Source organism: Alligator sinensis, unplaced genomic scaffold (genome assembly GCF_000455745.1).
Source record: "Alligator sinensis unplaced genomic scaffold, ASM45574v1 scaffold92_1, whole genome shotgun sequence".
NCBI lineage: Eukaryota > Metazoa > Chordata > Crocodylia > Alligatoridae > Alligator > Alligator sinensis.
This window is the reverse complement of record NW_005843010.1, coordinates 70523-91764: the sequence shown is the minus strand read 5'-3', so window position 1 is coordinate 91764 and position 21242 is coordinate 70523. Positions and strand designations below refer to the sequence as shown.

The window sequence follows — 21242 nt, the reverse complement described above, 5'->3', positions numbered from 1 at the left end:
CAGGTGCTGACCATTGTTGGAGACCGCACACTGAGCTAGCTGGACCAGAGCTCTGGCACTTCCTACAGTCCTCATCATTATACAGATGGGGAGAACTGGGATGCAGAGAGATGCCTTGCCAAGGGCTACTCATCACATCAGTGACAACACCAGGGCTGAAGCTCAGGACTCCCAGACTCAGATTTGATTGAAATGTTTGGAATTTAGATATTTCAGCAAAGTTTCAAGTGTCGACCACAAATAGATTTTCTTTGTTGGCTAACCCAACTTCCCACGGCTGCTTGTAGGTTGGTTAGTTGAAAGGGCATGAGGGCTTCCAAAACTATGAGTAGAAGTTAGGTAAATGACTCCCATTTGTTTTCAATGGGTATTAGACTCGAAACAATCATTTGTGCTTTTGAAAATCTCCTCTCACATTTGTAAAGCTATAACAATGCCTAGAAATCTTAGCCCCACATCTTCCTGGGCTCTCTCCTAGGCCATATAATTGGGGCTGTTGCAGCTGTGAAGCAGGTACATTTGGGCAATGGGTAACATACACTGACCCTATGAGTCATGTAGGCATAAGATCCCAATTAAATAAAAATTACAATAGCAGAACTAAGTGCCGGTAGGTAGAAGATTTAGGAAGTCGCTATGAGAAGTGATGTCTCTTTACAGCACATAACATAGAGGAAGGAAACAGACTCAAAACAAATGAATCCCACATCACCCACAACCCAACCCATCTACGCTGCATGTGGCATTCTCCTTTCAGTGCAGAGAGGCCACCAAACACTTTGCATCCAAATGAAGACATGCAGTTTATATGAGCAACAAATGTCACAGGTAGAGCCATAAATGTGCACACAAGCCCTTTGTGCACCTACACATTTGAGTTACTTTGCATGTAGTAGTTTTGGTTGTGCAAAAGCAGTCCTAGTGACATGATTATCTATTCCCGCCCCCCCCTCCCAAATTTCTGAATGGACTGTGATGAAAAAGTCCACTCTGCTGTTCTGCATTGTATTATGGATGGAAGAAGAGCCCAGTGGGAAAAGTGGGAATGGATTCCCTGGAGCCTGGGAGATCCTACCACTGACTCTGTGAGACCCTGAGTAACTGAGTCCCTTTCAGTCTAGAGAGGTTGTTAGTCATGTTAGTCTCAAATCAGGCCAAAGGCAGGGCAGACTGGCTCCTCCAGAATAACTAATCAATAGGATCTATGGAAGAAGCATGCTCATTGCCAGTTCTACCAGATGAGTTGCAATCTGCAATTCTTGTGATACCATCAACCCTAACAGTTTTTGATGTGCTGGACATGAAAGGAAGGAAAGGACTGTTCCCCGTGTAGGACACAAGGGGGCAGCATCCATCACAGAAAATACACAGGGCACTTCATCTGATCCTGAGCAAGGAAGATCCTGCTTTGTCCCTGGAGCCATGAGCAGGGCTTTTCTATCCATCCTGGCATTCAGAAGAAGTGGAGACAAATATAACATGCTGTACTGATTCTTTCTTTCCACTGATAACAGGGAGACCGGAAAGCACTACAATTTGGCAACCAGAAGTTTAACCTCCATGAGGCTGGGAAGGAGTTTGAGCCCAAGGCCCATAGCCCAGTTCCTGGTTCCACAGATGTCTGCCTGATCTCAGAGACCCCTCCAGACCAGCTGGTGGAGCACCTGAAGGTGGGGCAGGCAGTGTATCCCCCACATGGCATTCTGTCTTAGGGGATGCTGTAGTGGGTTAGGGATGAACAAATCAGGAAAGGGGCTTAGCAGGGGAATGGAGCAAGTGAACAACCCTTTCATCTCTGGAGACCTGGTGCTTCATACTGCATCCTTTATGTGTAAGAATGAGGAGTGACTCTGTTAAGGTTAGTGGGGCCCAGCCAGAAGAAAACAGGTATAGGACAGAGGATACCCATATCCATGAAGCTAAACATGAGTACCCATCAAATGGAATGTCTTGCTTTGGTGCACTTTATATGACAAATACGCACCATGTTCTGTACATAGTGTATGACAGGTTCAGGAGCAGGAGGGCCTGAGTGTCAGGGCTCAGGAGCATCTGCAGCCAGGAGCCTTGTCAAATCACAACAAACATTAACAATTCTCTCTCCACCCAGGCCTGTGGTGTGACTATTGAAGAAGGCCCAGTGTCTAGAACTGGTGCCATTGGACCAATCACATCCATCTACTTCCGAGATCCTGATGAAAACCTCATTGAAGTTTCCAGTTACAACACAGACTTGGCTGCGGAGAAGAAAAAGTGAAATACTAGTTGACATCCTTTCTCTGCTTATCCCCTTCCTCGCTGATTTTATGTAAGACAAATTAGCCATGATTTTACCTTTTTTTTTGTGATTTTACTTTGATTTTTTGCAATATTTGGTAGATAGGGCAAACCTATGATTATTTTGACAGATCCAGAACCAGCATCAGCTCATGTGCAGGGTCCATTCCACTGGAAGCTGTGATGTGTGACAGAATTCAGAGAAATGTCTGATTTTGATCCCTCTGTTAATAAGGGAACAACCCTGGATAGTGTTAGGAAGGACTCAGTGGCTAATGTCAGGAATCTGCAGAAAATGCTTCAATGTCATTAAAAGGCATGGTAGAGATACATCTTGCAGACTAACTAAATCAGAGATGCATCATCAGCCACTCCCTGCAATAAGCAGTGTGCATCAAGAATCTCTCAGCTCCTTCCAGTGTACCATGTTACTGAACTCATACAAGGGCTGTAGTGGTTGCTTTAATCTTCCCTTGCTCTGCCTTTCACTGGATGAGGGGCTTGAGCCAGAACATTAATGGGAACAACCTCAGCTTCGCAGGATTTTGAATCTGAGCCCAGATATTAATTTCTCAGCTGCACAGTTCCTCAAATCCTAAACTGTAGACCAAAACACTGCAGCCCAATCCTTTAACGTGGCTAACGCACAGCTAGCCTGTATGTTCAGTCCCACCCATATTCATTCCACAGCAGAACTATAGACAGTAGTTAGCTCTGCATTGCTTCTTGTACTAGGTAGATTTAAGCTAGGCTGGGGGGAGGGAGGAGAGGTGGAGTGAAGGGGAAGGAAGGAAGGAAGGAGGGGGAGGAAATATCAACAGCATAGTCACACCTCTGATTGAACGTGCTTGTGTTCTCAAGCATATGTGCATGATTGTGTCTCCAGTTAGTAGCCAGGGACGTCAACCACACAGGTAGACAAAGATCACAGTGGAACTGGTGTCTATTCAAGCCAGATCTGAATTTGGCTCACTGAGAACAGGTGTGTTGCTCTGCCCTTCCCTTGTTGGTCTCTCAGAATAGATCAGGCTGGGGAGAGGATGAGCCATAGTGAAGAACCTGGCCCAGCTCACCTCATTAAGAAAAAAAAGCATCTGAGCAAATTTGCTCTAAGTGATATTGAGCTCACTGTGTTTGGACTGAGTTTGTAACAAGGTTCTTTCCTGACACACTACACAACAGTTCTGCATTTGGAGAGTCTGATCATCAGTGTTTTATGCCCCCCCCCAACCTACAGAACTAGAGGAACTTCCTGTGCCTCATCAACAGAATTGCTTCCCTCTGGGAGTCACTATCCATAATGTCCCAATCCATAGAGATGCAGAGGTGCATGCAATAAGAGTTACTTGCCTAAATACCTTTGAGCCTGAGGACTTAATACAGTCTGCAAAGCTCTTATTGCTTGTGATGATTCATGAGAAGGTAAAAAATCCCTATCTTAACTCCCAGGCCATACTTACATGGACAAGAGAGGGCTGGGGTTGGGGAAGGGAGATTGTTTTATTTTCCCCCAACTAAGTAGTTTCACTCCATTGAAACCCTACCTTGGCCCTTGTCTTAAGTAGCTGAGAAGGGCCTTGTTGAAAAAAAAAAAGAAATGGAAATGATCAGTATAAATAAACAAAAACTTTAAAAATCCCCTCTCAGATCTTGAGACAATTCAGCTGTTAAAGAAGTGACCCTGCTTTTTATTAAGCATCATAGATAAAAATCCACAGAGTGGCTACACACTTTCTTCGGGTGGCCTTTCCCCTGCTTCCTCGGGCAGGGTCTTGTCCAGTTGTTCTGTGTTTGTACAGCAACCAACACAGTGCAGCTGTGCACCATACATGCTTCAAAACATTGTACTGCACTTGTGCAATAGAAATAGTAGTTAGTGAGGTTCAGAGTGTAAGAAAATTGAAGTTTGAATCAACTGCTAAGGAGCAGTTTTTTTGTGTTCCTACTGCTGACTCCATAGACAGAGCTGGAAGTAGCAGTAACTGATGTGTTATCTACAGTTCAGTCCAAATCCACCATTGCTATACCCTCAAAGAAAGACCCAGCATATTAACTGGTCTCCCACTCTGGGCTGGGTGGGATTCAGATATGGAGGGTTCCACTCCATGGTCACTGGGTTAAATCCAGCCCCTGTTATTGAAAGTCAGAGCTTATCAGGAGTTGGTCTCAGATCAATCCCAGTGGATGCACATGGATGCATAAACAGACCCTGAGGGAGGAAACCTTTGCTAAAGACTGCTTTATAGCACTGCCTACATACTCATCATCACTGCAAGATGAGGTAGGAGAGCCCACGCCCTGGGGAGATTATAGTTTAATAGGCATATTAAAACACACAGATCAGGGCTTTGAGTGAGTTTCAGCTGAGGCAGCCCTAGAGTGTGAGGGGAACTTAGGTTCTAGGGCCAAGAAGTAGAGATGGGTTCCAAGCAGAGTCACAGAGGAGGAGGGTGATGGATGGAAAAGCAGCAGCTTATTGTTCCAAATAAAACAGTATCTATTTAAAATATAAAGGCATGAAATTAGCCCTGGGAGAAGGAAGAATTGGGCAGAGCATAGCGTATGAGAGCAAGTGTTGGGCTGGACAATTTACATCACCATTAACAGCTCAGCTGCCTTGACTCTCCTACTGACCAAATGTGAGCTGTGGGTGGAAAGTAGAGGGGCACTGATACATCGGTCCAATATTGGATCAGCACCGATATAAAGAAAATTGTCTGTATCAGAAATCGACCTGATATAGCCAATAATTTGACCGATAAATGGCCCGTGTATGCGTGTAGCTGCAGTACAGCACGTAGGCAGCAAGGGGTACAGCCCAGCAGCTTGAAGAACTGCGTGCAGCTGATAAGTCTGGTGTGTGGTAGAAGGGGGGGAAGGAGGGGGAAGGGAAAAGGTGTGGGGGGACAAATCTACACATGCGCTACTGCGCAGTAACTAATCAGGTATAAATTTGATACTTGCATGATGCAGGTATCAAATACATGCCCAAGCTGACATAAGTCACCATATTTACTGCATAGTACAGGCATGCGCATGTAGATGAGCACCCGTACTGCTCAGTAATTTTTGGTTACTGCACAGTAATTTAGGTTACTGTGCAGTAAATGTGCACATGTAGATGCACCTAGTTTGTAGCAGTTTGGTCCAACTTGGCCTGCTTACTAGTCTCTGTGCCTGTGAGACTTAACAGTGGAACAGTACTGGGCACTGTAGGTCAGGACTAAGGTATAGTGCAGTTTGAAGGATACGGTGGATGTGAGTTATAGGCATGTTTGAAGGATACAGCATTTAACTAGTCACAGTAGTCGTGCATTGGCAGAGCTGTGTGAGTGGGCACTCAGGACTGGAATCCCTGGGGATTCTGCAGGACAAGCTGGAGGGGCATCAGCAGAGCTGTGCGTGGGAGCCCAGCTCTGGAAGAGCAGAATGTACTGCTGGGCACAGCTGTGAGTAGGAGGCTCACACAGCCCTGCTCTGAGTGGTGTTTGACTCTGGTTGGCACCCATGGACCTTTTTGCATGAACATCAACTTGGCCCACAAATTTAGGAGACTGACTTACATCACAGCTGGATTAGTGTCACATTAAGAGGCACCATCTGACCCTCATCTGAGTTGTTGCCTGCATCCACATAGATATACATGGGTAGATTTTCCTTCTGATTGTGTATCATTTATTGTTTTTATATAAAGTGATGACTAGCATGAGCTGAGGATATAACAATTTCTCCATTTGCCTATGGGAGCAGTTCTCACAATAGCCACAAGAGGGCAGTCTTGTTATCAACATGGGCACTAGTAGAAAGTACTTAAATGGGAATAACATCTATGATTGTATCTATTAAAAATCTTCTCTAAAATCTAAGCATAATTGTCAAAATCTTTAGATTTTTATTCCTGATGGTACTTATGGGAAAATCCTGAATTTATGAGGGTTGTGGAGAACAGAAGGTTTATTAAATCTGTTTCAGCTAAACACATCTGTTTTGTATACATGTAACTGCAGAGGAGGGTGCAAATTTCAGACAATTGGCTTTCACTGTGCTAAGCATTATTTTTCCAATGTCATTGATACATGGATTTTATGGACAGTTGGGACAGCTATAATATTGATACCTTGTTCTCACATAGCGCTTTTTCACCAACAGACCTCAGAGCATTTCACAAAAGAAGCAGCAGCATTATTCTCATTTTACAGATGGGAAACCGAGTCTCAGAAAGGGGAAGTGGCTTGCTAAAGGTCACCCAGCAGGCCAGCCAGGCCAGAGCCCTGATGCTCCAAGTTCCATTCCAGCGTTCCATCCTCTAGACCGCTGGTTCTCAACCTTTTTTATACTGCAGACCGGCAAACTCACTCAAATAATTTTGGCAGACTGGGTATAGAAATAATCTAATTTACATATTTAAATTGGTAGATATTTAAATATGTAAATTTGTAAATATTAAATTTGTACCCAGGTGCAGGTTGTGGCACTGCAGCTGCAGGCACTGGGGGACCCTGCAGGGGAGGGGGCTGCACAGGTGGTGACCTCGGGGGATCCAGCTGGGGCTGCCTGGGAAGAAGGGCCTTTGCTGCCTTCCCTAGGAACAAGCAGTAGAGCCCCTCCCCGCCCTCTGTCCCAGGCATTTCCCCACCTGCATCTCCCCGCTCCCAGCCATGGGCAAGGCTGGGAGGTTCTGCCTGGTCTGGTGCAGGTCCCAGTACCTGCTGGGCAGGCAGTGCCTCACCGAGTGCAGCCATGGCGGTGGGAGTGGGACAGGGCACACGGAGCCAGCTGCCACCCTCTCAGGGCTGCCCCGCTGCCCACCTTTAACCCCATATGACTGCCCTCGGCGGAAGCCGCTCACCCGGGTGGACAGACCGGGGTCCGAGCCGGGGGCTCGTGCCATAACCTGGCAGTCAACTCTTTGTAGCCTGGTACTGGGCTGTGGGCTGGTGGTTGAGAACCTCTGCTTTAGGCCACACCACTTCTTACACCAGTTGTTTTGTCTCATTTTTTGCATAACACAGACCATTAAAACTTACCTGACAATTTCTTTCTCAATCTCGTACCTTCTGTTTAAGCTAAAGCTTCTTTTAAAGAAAGCCATCCTATACTGATTTAATGACTGCAAGTGTTGGAAAATCCACCACAACCCTAGGGAAGTTGTTCTGCTAATTAAATATCATCATAATTACACCTTTGTACCTGACTTCTAGTCTGACATTTTTATCGCTTCATCTTCCAGCTGTTAGTCTTTATTACACTGGGGTTTTTCCCTCATTGATAACTGTATTTTGCATTTATTGTTGCAGGTTAGTGTGTCTTTGTGGTTATAATCCGAACTGGCAGGTGCTATTGTTGTGCATAGGCATGTCCAGATGCACATCAGTTTTATATGAAAGAGAAAATTTTAAAAAAGACAAGCTTTTCTGATTGTAAGAAGTCATCCTATCTGCCAGAGTCCTTTGTGATTTATCCTGCAAATCAGTTCCTTTCTCTGGTGAAGCCCTGTGGGCGTTCATCAACTTTGCTTATTCATTTAACCAGCCAGACTGAAACTTAATCCACATGTTGCAGAAATTCATGTAAACTAATTCTAATGTTGAAAGATAAGATGTCAATGTGATTCTCAAGCACACTTCTGAAAAATATGGAGAGATGTCATTAAATTCTTGACTTACACCAGTGTAACCAAGAACATAATTTATATATAGGTACCTGATTTGCACTTAGACAAGGTGTAGACAAAACAGGGCCTAGTGAACAAATATGTTTCTGGGGCATGAAGGTCTTGCTTGTGATGTGTGTATCTTGAAGGTGAAAGGTAAGTACCTTGGCTGGGTTTTTTGGGAGGGGTTAGCAGTGAGGCAAGCTGGAATCAAAAACTCCATTTCTGTTTTAAAAAGCAGTTTTTGACTTTTGTTTCATGAGAAACAAATGCAAATCCCTGGTCTTGGAGTCTTCCCAAACCCATGTGAATATCCACCACCACCACCACGCTGGGGCTGAGAAACATCCATGATAATAAGTACTTGAAACCCAGGTTATTCGCACAAAATGTGATGGTTTCAATGACCTGGCATTTTTCTAACAAAAAAGGGCTTTGGACAAAAAAATTCCCAACCAGTTTCATTGGGCACAAATAATTAAAATAAAATTTTGAAGAGAATCTGGTGTGCCCCCAAGCCAGAGCTAGGCTGAAACTCTGGGCCCATATTTTTGAAAATTTGGTGCAAAGGGTCATAAAATTGGGAGGAAAGGCTGGACCAGTAAGGCAGAATCTCTCATTTCTCATGCCTAATGGCAGTTACAAAGCCACATGACTGCTAACTTTGGTGCTTACCAGAAATTTGTGAATCTGTTCCACATGACTACTGGATGTTAGACACCAGGAAAGGAAGAGGGATGCCCTCTCACCTTTTAGCCCAAGAGCCTCACGATTGCGGAACTTGTCCAGGAAAAGAGCAGAACTAGGTTCTGGGCCCCCCTCACCCCGAGGGTGATGGAACCTGCATCTTTCAGTTCGCTAGGACAACACTCTAACCATCTGGCTACAGGTTAGGCTTTATATAATCCTGATCGCCTTTTTTTCCACTGGACAGAAAAGATTGGGAAGTTTGTGCCCTATAGGCAGCAAGGGTCCCGGGTAGAACACAGGGGCCCTCCTTTACATGGGGGTAGCCGTCTTACTGAGCCCCACACCCTTGAGCTCACGGTCTTCCTCCTGGCCCAACTTTCTGTCTTTCTTGGCTGCCCAGGGGGCCAGCTTCATAAGCAATGCTGGAGAAGGGACTATAGTCCCAGCGGTCCGCTGTGAAACAACTCTGGCCTGTGGTTTGAGCACTGTATGGGGAAAGTCAGAATGCAGATGCATGTTCAAACCTCCTCTGGATGAGGGAGACCTCCCACTTCCCTTGTGGGAATCCCAATGACTAAACTGATGGGCTCCCTCACAATGGTCATAGGTTTTTGCCTGGTAACAGTTGCAGGATTTACACACATACAGAGCCACATACCTGCCTTGCAAGAGCATAGCCTACTGGGCATGCTCAGTAGTGGTGTGGATGCCTGTGCAGGTACCAAGAGCAGACACCAAGAATGGAAATGGTATTATTTTGGCCTGTAATTTTCAGCCTTGCCCAGTATGATCTCTGGGCAAAGCTGCCTGATAATCAGCTGATTGTCAGCTGGATGAGGACAACACTGGGGCTACTTCAAGCCCTGTTGTGATCCTAGAGCCAGCTGACAATCAAATGCTTATCAGCCGGTAGGATCTGCGCTAGGGCTGGCTGGAGACTAGTGCAATCCTAACCCTGCCACACATTTAATTTAAGGCCTGATGGAAACCAGTCACACAAAAATTACACATTTTTGTTTAATATTTGTGTGGCTGGTTTCTATTTTTTGGTGCCATTAATTCCCTGAATGTATGATTGAGTTACCTTTTTTAAATATGATTAACAGACTAATTGTGTGTTAATTGTAATGTCTGCCAGGGGCTCCAAAGGGAGCAATGTCTCACTGATCCCCAGGAGATGGATACAGCAGGGTCCAGTTGATTTTTTCCACCACTAGTTTGCTTTCTTCTATGAGATAAGTGTCTTTGTAGTGTCACTACTGGCTTGTTCAGACAGAGGGATGTAATCCCCAGAGGCACACCTGATGGTGTATTGGCACTGTGTCTGACATCTGAGATCATAGGGGCACTTCCAGCGGGAAACAGGACAAGCTGTGTTTTGTGCCTGCTTTGATAGCAAATACCAGATTGCATCTTCATGGTGTCAGGTAACTCGGAATCCCCAAAGGTACCTGCAGTTTCAGTCTCTCCCCATTAACCTGAATCCACCACTAAAACAATAACCATGCCAGGGCCAGTCTTTACGACAAGACTTGTTTGATAGAAATTGCCTTTTTCTGCCATAGCTTTGGATGCATTCACACACACAAATATGATACAAAGTGGATTTAACCAAACCTGAATGAAACTGCTGCCTCACAGGACACATCTTCACCTGATGCGGACCTACAGTTGCTAGAACAGTACCAATATGGAAACTCCTTATCTGCACTGTGCCACTGGAGGACTATTAGAACATCCCAAAATGCCTCTGTTACCATGATAATGGCTGATCTAGTCACAGTTTTGAATGGCAATATTCAGAGTCACAGTGCCAGAAAGTCCAACTCCACTTAAAATTCCCAGCATTTTTGGTAATTTTTCCTCCAGCAGCTCACTCATTTCAGCAGACAGTCATGGTTTCATGTAGAGACAGACTTCTTGCCCCTGTCTACAAGGGAAGAAATCCTGAATTGCTTTAGTGAATGGGGAGAGGTTAGCTGAGCTCAGCTGGGGCAACTGCAGGATGTGGACATTGCAGCAGTGATGTAAGCCAAAGGTTATCAAAGGGACAAAAACAGTGTTGGGCAAAGGCAAAGACTCTGCACCAGGTTTCCCAGAAGGTGAATGTAGGCAACAGGGGTTCTACAGCTGCCCCTGACACCTGTCAGTGTCCAAACAGAGCTCCAAGCCAGACCCCACCTCCTCCCTGGGACGACTGTGACTCTGATAGTGTACAGTGAGGAAGAAGAGGACGGAAATGCAGATGGCACAAGGAACAGTGTCACAGGACGGGGTCCTTAAGGAGGGCCATGATCTCCCAAGGCCCCTACCATGCCAAGTCAGCCCAATGGGCACCCTCGATTCTCACCCACCCCGTCTTTGATGGTATGAATGATAGGGAGGCTGCTTCTAAGTCCTCTTGGACATGGTCGAGATTGGTTCTCAGGACCCCATGGGTCCCCAGACCCCTAGTGGGTCCTGTTCCAAGATGGATGCCACAATGGGTGTTTCGGGGCACCCTAGGCTTATGGGCTATGAGTGATTCCATCCACCCCTTTACCATGACGCAAGCCTCGCAGATGGAACTGACGTTGTTCAGTCTGGGCCTTGTTATAATTTGTCCCCCTGGTCCTCCCTGGGCTCTCTGCAGCCTGGTCTCACACTGCACCCCCTCTGGTGCTGGGGTTGGTGTGCCCCAAATGCTGCACCCCCTCTGGTGCTGGGGTCCCCACACTGCCATGGGTCCCCTATGAGGCCTCCTCCATCCCCTAATAGCCTCACCCAAGCCACCAGTGTTATACAACAATAAATCAAACACAGGCCCCTGGGTTGTAACATAAACTCAAGCTGCCCAGCTATAACATCATTCAAACCCTGCCAGGCAATACTCCGTCCCACAACAGTATCAGGAGCTGCTCGTGCAGTCAGGCTGCTCCCATTTGCTTGCTCAGAGAGAGTGCCTTTCCCCTTGGCTTCTGGCAGGGAACTTCCTGCCTGGCCTCAACCCTGGGGTTTATATATGAGCCAGGCCCTGCCCCTTCCGGTCAGCTGAGCGCTGGCAGGTGTGGGCCACTAGCTCATTCTGGCTGCCCCAGTAACCAGCAGCTCCAACTCACTGCTAGGGCTCTTCCCCTAGCAGTTTCAGCTCTGTAAAGGAGCAGGGTACTTTAGTGCCCTGCGACAAACAGGAGCAATTAGAAACACAATGGCCAGGTCTACATGAGATGCTGACTGTGCAATTGTAACTGCGCACTCATTTAGTACTTGTATAAACAAGTACTAAATAACTGCAGAGTAACCTGAGTTGCTGCACAGTAGCACCGATGAACGCCTTTTTTGTGACACTACTGCTCAGTAGCCCAAGAGTACTGTGCAATAGCATCATATCACTGTTGTTGCCATGCTTGGGCTACTGTGCAGTCAGTGTCTCATGTAGATATGGCCAGTAGGACCACAGCCAGACACAGAGGAGCTCAGAGAAGGCTTGGAACGAAGGGGAAGGGAAATGAGGTGGGTCCAGTACTTACCCCCAGAGTTTTTATATTCATGTTTCTTTTGATCTTCCCTTCTTCAGCTACCTTTTTAAATATACATTGTTTTGTGTCATCAGAGAACAAAGGAATAGGCTTTCAAATTGGCCTGTGTATAAACATCCACCCATAATAAACTAGGGGACTACCAGAGCCATTTAGTAGGTAGCAGGTCTAGTAAAATAGTAGCATAACAGACATGCAATTCATTCCAAACAAAAACAGACTGGCTTGAATACCAAAGTGTAAGCAAATAAATTTGTTCAGTCAGAAGTCCAGGTTTTCAGGAGCAAACTGGCACAGCCCACAGCCTACATAATGCAGTTATTGCAAACACATGGCTTTTTTTCAGAAGGCAAATTAATTTCCCAAATAAATGTTCATTTTGTGCTTGGAGAGTGGAGGAAGAGACAGTGTTCTCTGCTTTTTCTCTTTGGCTCATGGACTCACAATCCTTTCCTTACAAAATATCATGTTGATCAGAATGTACCTTGCTTGGCAACAATGGTCACAACTCTTTTTAGGGGATATGCTGAGATTTCTAGGAATGGTGGATTATTTTTTTCATACTACCCTGAAATGAGTTCAGCTAAAACCATTACTGCAGCACACCCAGGCAGAAAGCAGCCCGTATTAACCCTAAGCCACCTGCAGAATGTGCCTGTTTCAGGACCTTTTACCCTCCAAAGTGTTGTGTCAGCCATAGATACCACTATCTACGGTGAGTCCAACAACATTTCCTGCTCTGTTCCTGTATACTGTTCTGATCCCATCCACCAGCCTTCCTTCCCTTTCAACTATGGGTTTACATGAACTCCATGAAGTCCACCTTGGCTGCAGCTCCAGAATAGTCCTGAAACAAGATGTCTCAGCTGAAATCTGGTACTGGAGTTGAATGACAGAGAGGACTATTCTAGATGTGTTTGCTGTGTTTTTGTGAGCTAATCATGCCTCTGTATCCAGATGAAGATGGATGTCTGGTAAACAAGGAAGCTGAAGCTGGACCTCAGTAACCATGGGTGCCTGCTCATTTGTACCTGTAGCTCTAACTGCTTTGTTTAATAAACACTTCCCATTTAAGGACTATGAGGAATTTCCTCCATGTGGTGGTTTTCAAGAAAAAGCTGGATAGGCATCTATCTGTGACAGTCTGGGGGAATCACGTTCTTCATTTGTGCAGAAGGTAGACTAAATGATACCTCATAACCATATGATTCTGTGGCACTGCTACAGCTCCTCTTTCAGCTTTCAAAATCCTTTCGATGGATATCTTAATAAGGCAGAAGAATAGCTGGATTTATGCAGCTCCTGAGTTTTGTCTGTGGCCATAACTCCTCTGCAGTGTGTCCCTATGTTACTCTTTCACACTTGGCTCTGTGGGTGGCATGAGGATCATTCAAAATTAGGCAAGAATGTGCACCTGGAGCTTTGGAGAAGGAGTTACTGAAAACAAGTTTCACCTTTGAATAAACCCCACTGTGTTATGGAACGAACTGGAAACATGACTGCTGCCAAAAATCCGGTCCTGAAAACTTAAAATGATCATTGGACCCCAAATGGAAACCACAGTAATTTAAAATGTGATTCTTTCTGCTTTGAAAACTCATTCTTATAGTTGCACCCTGTTATTCTACTGATCTCTTCCCTGTGTTAGAGACAGGTCTGCTGTGTACTTACTCCTATGGAAGGGACAGTGTTTCAGAGCAGGACAATTCCTTCCTTGTTCCCCACTTACTTAGGGTGGGGAGAAGTTTGCTGCCATGCTTAATAGGGTGGCATTTAACCAACCTATCTTCTGGCTGTTGCAGGGAGTATATGGCATCTTTTTCCTGATTCTTTCTCACAGGAGCTTCCAGATTGAAGAATATAGAGCCCTGGGTAACCCTAAATCAGTGAGGCAGAAATGTATAGAATAGGCTTGCGCTTTGGGGCTGCCTATTAAAAATCTAGTAGCCATTTATCCCCACCCTTTTGGCTGCTTTCTCTCCCTGTGAACCCATACAACTGAGTGAGGGTGCTGGGTCCTTCAGAACTGTTTGCTAAAGTTAACAGCATTTCAGATATGTCACTGGGGGCATCTGAAAACGTGATTGATTTAACAGTAGCTAAGATTATGAGACAAGAACAGGTAAACTGTGGTTCCTCCTTCCTTGTGGAAATGGCAGAATTGGGACCGTGTTAGTGATACAGATATCTTTTCTTTGCACTTTCTCCATAAGATGCCAACTCGATTCCTATATAAACCCTCTTTTCAGGATACCTCCTTGTCTGTTTGGGCAACTATGGTCTGAGCACCTGGGTGTTGGAAGCTCCAGGGACCTATTCCCTATATTGATCTCAATAGCTGTCATGGTGTAAGGAATGACCATGGGCTTTTATTCATGGTGATACTGTGAGACTGTGCACTGTGGGCCTTGCGGCCTGCACCCACTCTGCACGTGTGAAGAGCTATGCTTCCAACAGTCAGCCACAAGGTCAGGACTCAACCCCACTAAAATCCCTACTTCCCCCTTAGTAGCTCTGGAAATCCTAGCCCAAGTATTCAATGCTGCACTTCAGCATTTGAAACTCATTATGCTAACATTAGAAGAGAAAAATATAAATAATGGTGTAACTAGTGATGGTCTGAGGCATCTTTCTTCACATCTGGACCTGAGTAGGGTTTAGGCATTTTAGATATGAGTTAAGGGTAAGGTTTGCATTTGGATTTGACTGTTAGACCCCGACTCCATGCGACACATAACAACTGGGGAGACAATGGATCGATGCACGCATTGCTCTTCAACAGCTTTATTCTAAGTGGAGACAGCTTTGAGCAATGCTCCAACAAACTGGGGAGCTGCAGCGAACATTCATTTTTTCCATATTTATACATCTTGGTTTATGCTTATTAACATTTACCCCACCTTTATCCTTCCTTTGTTCCACCCTTATTCCTTCCCATTTTAAGCTCCACCTCTGTTTACTGTTTCTTTCAATAACATGAAATTACCTATGCATTTCACTTATTTACATGTCTTTTTGCTATGAGCACATACCTAAGACCCTGACCCCTGCTTCTCTTGGTCACTTGCAGTTCCTTGCTGATTTCCTCACCATCTCCAAGATCTTGCTTCTGCTTTATATCCTAATGATAGCCGGTGGTTTGCATCTTGTTTCTTTTACACAATGAGCTATATATCTTACAAAAATACTATATTGTTAGGAAAAATGCTTGCCTAAGCATTTTGCAATGTTACTTTTAACATAGCATTCTACCTTGTGCTTAGCAGCTTTGCTAGGCCACAAGTTCTAGCCTTTTATTCAGCTGCAAATCCAATGCACCCCAAGATTCAAATGCTATCACCCTAACAATGACCATGCTTAAAATCTCACAAAATCTTCTGGCAAGGTTTTGACATCAACAAGTAAATGTCTTAAAAGTTCTCTTCCATCCTGCATCTCCACAAAACAGACCACTTTGGATTTGAGTCAAACCATAGTGATCTGAATGAAGTGGTTAAAGTCTGGTCAATGAAAAGGGTGGCCCAATAAGGTTACATTTTAGTCTTTTTAGTCATTTGATAACCTAGATGGCACTAACTGACAAGGCAGGAAGAGACCAGCTATAGTTGTAGAGAAGTCAGCAAGATTTTTAATCTTGACTTCAGTGGTCATATCTGTGGACCTATTTTTTTAATTGGCTTTAATTCTCAATTGCAATTGAATTTCGACATCACCAAATCAATGACCCCCAAGCAGGAAGAGAACACAAAGCCAAGGTAGAAAATATCAGGTGGTCTGATGTCAGGCATTAATCCATTGGATGGAATGACCTTTCTACCCAATGGACAAAGTCTTAGAAGCATTAAGAAAACCAGAGATAGGAAAGTTAGTCCTTAGATTGAGGATACAGTCTTCCTTTTCACCTTTGTTGTGTGTCCCTTGCCTGACATACTGGGCTGATTTGTAGGGAAAATCCCACATCATTGCCTATCTAAACAGCAGCATTAACAAAAAGTGATTGAGTACTGAATGGAAAAGGCAACTGTTTTGATACTCTGGCATGCAAGGGATTTTTTAAAGTGTCTGTAGAAGGAAACCAACTTGAATTATACAAGGTAGATTTATTGGATTTATCTCATTAGGTTTATGCAAATATTTCTGTATGTGATGAAGCACAAATGTTTGCACAGCAGTGGTTTTTATCTTAATGCTGACAAGAATGCAAAGTTCAAAAATAGGTGCTTTTTTGAGTCGAAGTTTCCTTGTTAAGAAAATGATGTAGTTGACCAAAGGAATCATTTCTGATATGGCAGAGAAGATTTGAAGTGAGTGGAACTGACATCATTTCAATCCAAGATTTAAAATGAGTGGGATATCAGAGATGGCCCCTTCTCCTCAGCCTCTTGTTAGACTTTAATCCTAGATCAGTGGCAGTGTTTACACAAGATGCTTTCTGTGCAGTAGCCTGAGACCACCGTGCAGTAGTGTCATGTGGCAGAAACCATGATAGTAGTCTCAGGCTACTGCGCAGTCAGTGTCACAAAAAATGGCATTCATTATCACTATTGTGCAGTAATGACTGCACAGACTGAGCCTTGTGTAAATGCAGCCAGTTTGTCTTAGCCATCTGTCTACCTCTCTGTTTCCAGTGCTTTGCTGTTTTACTGCATGGAGACTTTTGGACCAGATACTGAGAAGTGTCCAATGCTTCCTTAACACAGTTGAGGATAGGGAACACTTTGAAGAGATCATTCTTTATCTCCTCCAGGTCTGGGACTATCATAGCCCTTGAATACCCACCATGGTGCTACTGCAACAGTTACACATCAGCCAGTCATTAGGAAGCCCTAGTGGTGCCTTTTTCCCCTCAGTCACACTCTCTATGCTAGCTATAGAGAAGGGATAGCATAGAATACACAATAGGTGGGCAGGAAAACTTGCTTTTGCACAGTAGATGAGAACCATCAGAGTAGCATGAAGCTGCCCTTGAGTACTTGACAATCAAGAGCTTTATTTTTTTATTGGATATTGGATATTGGATATTGGATTCGTTATGTGCACCAAGAATATTTGTCAGTTTTCTTACAGTTCATATTCCAGGTTTGAATTGGCTTGAATTCTGGCAAGTGATTCATGCCAAGAAGCAGTAGGTAAAAATAATGTTTAGCTAAAAATATTCAGGTGAGTAAATCTGGAGGCTGGTTTGACAGCTCTTGAAAAAACAGGTCTTGGAACACAGACGGCAGCCAGTAGGGCTGTGCCAGGCTTCACACAGCGCTTCGGATCCAGAGAAGCTTTGGACACTTTGGGGTATGAAGCATCATGCCCGGGTCAAAGCGCTGCCTTGTTCGGCTTCCCAAAGTGGTTTGGAGCCACCTCAGAGCCTCTTCGGAGATCTGGCTATAGGGTATAACGGGGAAACTATAAAATATCTATAACTTTGTTGTTTTGTGTCCAATGTGGATGAACTTTTCAGGGATGGCAGACTCTGCAGAGAGGATGAGGTTGGCCAAGTTTCAAGAATATCGGTGCAGGGGTTTGGGAGCAACAGTACCCCAAATTCTTAAAAGCAAAACCCATGTCACGTCTAGGCGTTACAACATAGTGGGGTGAAAACTGCAGGAATGGTAGCTCTTACTGAAGGGACCAGGGACTCAGGGGTCAGCTCAATACACAGGACCTAGCTACTACATAACGACTTAACGAGCATCAATTAGCACCTACAAAACCAGGCTAAGGAGAGGAAAGAATCAATACAGACAATCAACTGCCCCAAGACAGACACAGTCTTGGCACGAGTTTTGCTCATCAACAGCTAGGGGTGCAGGGCCCCAGGATCCCCCTGCACCCATCTCCTCCACAGCTGGCAGGTGTCACAGCAGGGGCCACCATCCCTGCAGCTGTCACCCCGCTGTGCCTTAACACACGCAGTGTCACCCATGGCACGAGTTTTGCTTGTCCACAGCTTGAGGTGCTGTTCCCCCAAACACCTGCACCTATCTCCTTGAAACTTGTCAGGCTTTGTGGCCTCCATAAGAGCTACCACCTCTGCAGTTTTCACCCCCCTGTGGTGTGACACACAACCGTGACATGAGTTTGGCTTTCAAGAATTTGGGGTACAGTTCCCCCCAAACCCCTGCATCGATCTTCTTGGAACTTGCAGGTCTCGTGCTCTCAGCAGAGGCTGCCATCTCAGCAAGTTTCATCCAAATCAGACAAAAAACAACAAAGTTATAGATATTCCATTGATTCCCCATTATCCCCCATGGCCGGATCTCCGAGGCGGCTCTGAAGCTTTGGAGCCGCTTCGGCCGGATCAAGGTGGAAACCCGGTCCGGAGCTCCGGATCGGATCGCAGTCATCCGAAGTGGCGGGATCCGAAGCCGGAGCAGATTGCAGCTGACTCGCACTGGCCTAGCAGCCAGCTGGAAGGCAACGGTGGTCGCTGTCCATGGTGATGAAGTTTGGTGAATTTCCTTTTGGATACTGTGTGCCTAAAACATATCTCTTGACTATACTGTATGGTGTTATCCCTGCTATTTCCATCTATCTTATCATAGGTCATGGGTGATCACCTGTTCCATGTATATGTTAACAGTGTGAACAGTTCACTCTGTCCCTTTAACCTCCTTTGCTGAAGGAACCCCTGGACTACAGGATTAGTTCCACAAAATAAGCAGATGTCTGTTTTATAAAAGGCATATCCTTCCCACAGAATAAGTAGAATTTTAAATGGAATAGAATTAATTTCAAAGTCTTTACCCAATAATATTGAGGTGTGCACACTCTGACAGTGATAAAAGGAAAATATGTATTTCCTGTGAAACTTTTGGAATGGAGCAAACATTTCTGTTTGATTCAGGTTCCTCCCAGAATTTTTGTGATTTCAGATAAAACATTATTTTCCTAATGGAACATTTTGGGATAGGAAGAGAAAGAGAGAGAAGAGGATTCAATAAAAAGAAAAGAAAAACAAAAGGGGAGAAAGCAAATTAAAATACAAATGAAAGGCTATAATTCAGCATAAAATAAAATGCAAAATATGTATTCTTATTTCAGTGGGACTTCACAAAATATTGAAGGAAATGACCACCGTGGCAAAAATATTTATTTCTTTGAAAAGTCAATTTTGTCCCCAAAATATCCTTCCCCCCTCCACCAAAAAGGGATTAGACCAGCCCTCGTACAGAGTAATTGGTAGATATTGTGCTTTGATCCCTGGAAATTCTCATCCAATGTACCTATGCAAAACATTACGTTTTCAGCATCTTGGCTTGCACAAGTCATTTGAGTTGCTAGTTCCCCAGCCCCCTGCTCTGTAAAATGAGCATAATAATTCCTAGTGCTGTGTGCATTTCCATTCCTAAAACTCAGTTTGGTTCTTTAAAAACATGGTCCTGTGACACCAAAGTCAACTGAAGCCTTGGATGGAGGTCCTGACAATGCATCAGTGCAATAGACTGCTGGTGGGTGGTCATCTCCATATGGCTGCAATGATGACTCAGAGCATGGAAATCTTATTTTGCAAGTGGAAGAAATAACTTAGGAGCTAAAGTCAACAGACACTCAAAATGAATCATAGTCAGGTTCCTCTCATTACCAGTTTACAAACTTCACATTATAATCTCTCAGAATGGATTTCCCATTTGCAGTTCAAGTTGTTGAAACTGGTTACACATAGCTTGCCAACATTCTACCTTCACCATTGCACTTTTACTACTGTAATTGCGTGGCTTGGGATAAATATTTTTCTTTGTAGTTTCTCAGTTATGGAGGACTGTCACAAAAATTACACAGGAATTAAAAAAGAAGAAAGATGTAATGCTCTAATGTTTGTGAAACTGATGAGCTTCAGGTTAAGAGGTAATTTCTAGATGTTAGGAGTTAGGAAGAAAGTGAGCCTGAAGGCAGAATATTCCATAATTACTTAAAGATTACATTCATCTTCCTATGAAGTACCTAGTGCTGCCACTGCCAAAGACTGTATTCTTGCTTGGATGGATTAACAGGTATGATCCAAATTGACAATTGTTATGTTAACACTTGAAGGATATATAACAGTTTTGCAAGCGTCCACTCAGTCACTGAGAACAAGTTTCGGGGGTGCTGGTTGTAGCCATGCTGGTCTAAGGACATAGGCAGACAAGATTTTTTGGGTAAATGTGATATCTTTTATTAGACCAACTAAATAATTGGAAAAATTGTTCTTTGCAAGCTTTTGGTCACAAACACCCTTCTTCAGGCACATGGAGAGTCTGCTGTTGGTTTGAATTCTTCTGGATGGAATAGAAACCATTATGCAAAATGCAGGTCTGTGAAAATACAAATGTGTGGCAGTGAGGATCTGAGACAATAGGTGTGAGACAGGTAGGTGGGATGGGGAAAGGGAGGAATGTTGGACTGGTGATAGAGTGTAGCTAGTAAAATGTAGAGAGGTTACCTGGATGTATTGCATGGCAGGCAGGTGCCATATATCAATGTCTATATTTAGTCCATGATTTTTTGTATCCAGTAGATTTATGATGTGAAATTCATAGGCTTATCTATGAAAGGTGTTTTGTAAATTCCATTTGAGGATTAGAACTGAGAGACTGGAGAGAGAGTGGTTTTCTTGTGAGAAATGTGCCCCCACAGGCAATTGGGTATTTTTGTCTTTGATAGATTTTTGGTGTGCGTTCATCCTGGTGTGCAGTTGTTGTTTGGCTTCTCCTATGTATTTTTCCATCAGAGCATTTAGTGGATGAGATATATTACATATATCAGGGATGAGATATATTATATTTCTGGAGGTGCAGGCATCAAATCCAGGGATAGTGATAGTTCTATTGTGGGGTATCACTATTATGGGAGTGGTGGAGTATTTTTGGATTGGTGACTAAAATATCATTTTTTTCATGATCATCAATTATTGTGAATGACAGTGAGTAGATTTTGTGCCAGGGCTGATACTTTTTCAAGACATTTTTTCAAGACTCACTTGTAAGCTGGAGATTGGGACTTATTAAAATCAGTCTTGATATATGAATGTTGTCTAAAACTATGTTCTGACTGTGACTGACCAGGTGTATCTCCTTCATTTGGTTACAGCTATTTATCACATCATGGTTGGCACAGTTCCTCACAAG

General features: G+C 44.2%; 1 protein-coding gene across 1 annotated transcript in view; it reads left to right on the top strand.

The window, feature by feature from the left end:
- Positions 1-5115, top strand: part of GLOD5 (glyoxalase domain containing 5) — a 9143-nt gene extending 4028 nt beyond the window's left edge. The window contains exons 3-4 of the mRNA XM_006036728.3: positions 1515-1670; positions 2111-5115. Of these exons, the coding sequence (XP_006036790.1) occupies positions 1515-1670; positions 2111-2257 (303 nt within the window). The 3' untranslated portion in view covers positions 2258-5115. The remainder of the gene's footprint in view (positions 1-1514; positions 1671-2110) is intronic.
- The last annotated feature ends 16127 nt before the right edge of the window (positions 5116-21242 follow it).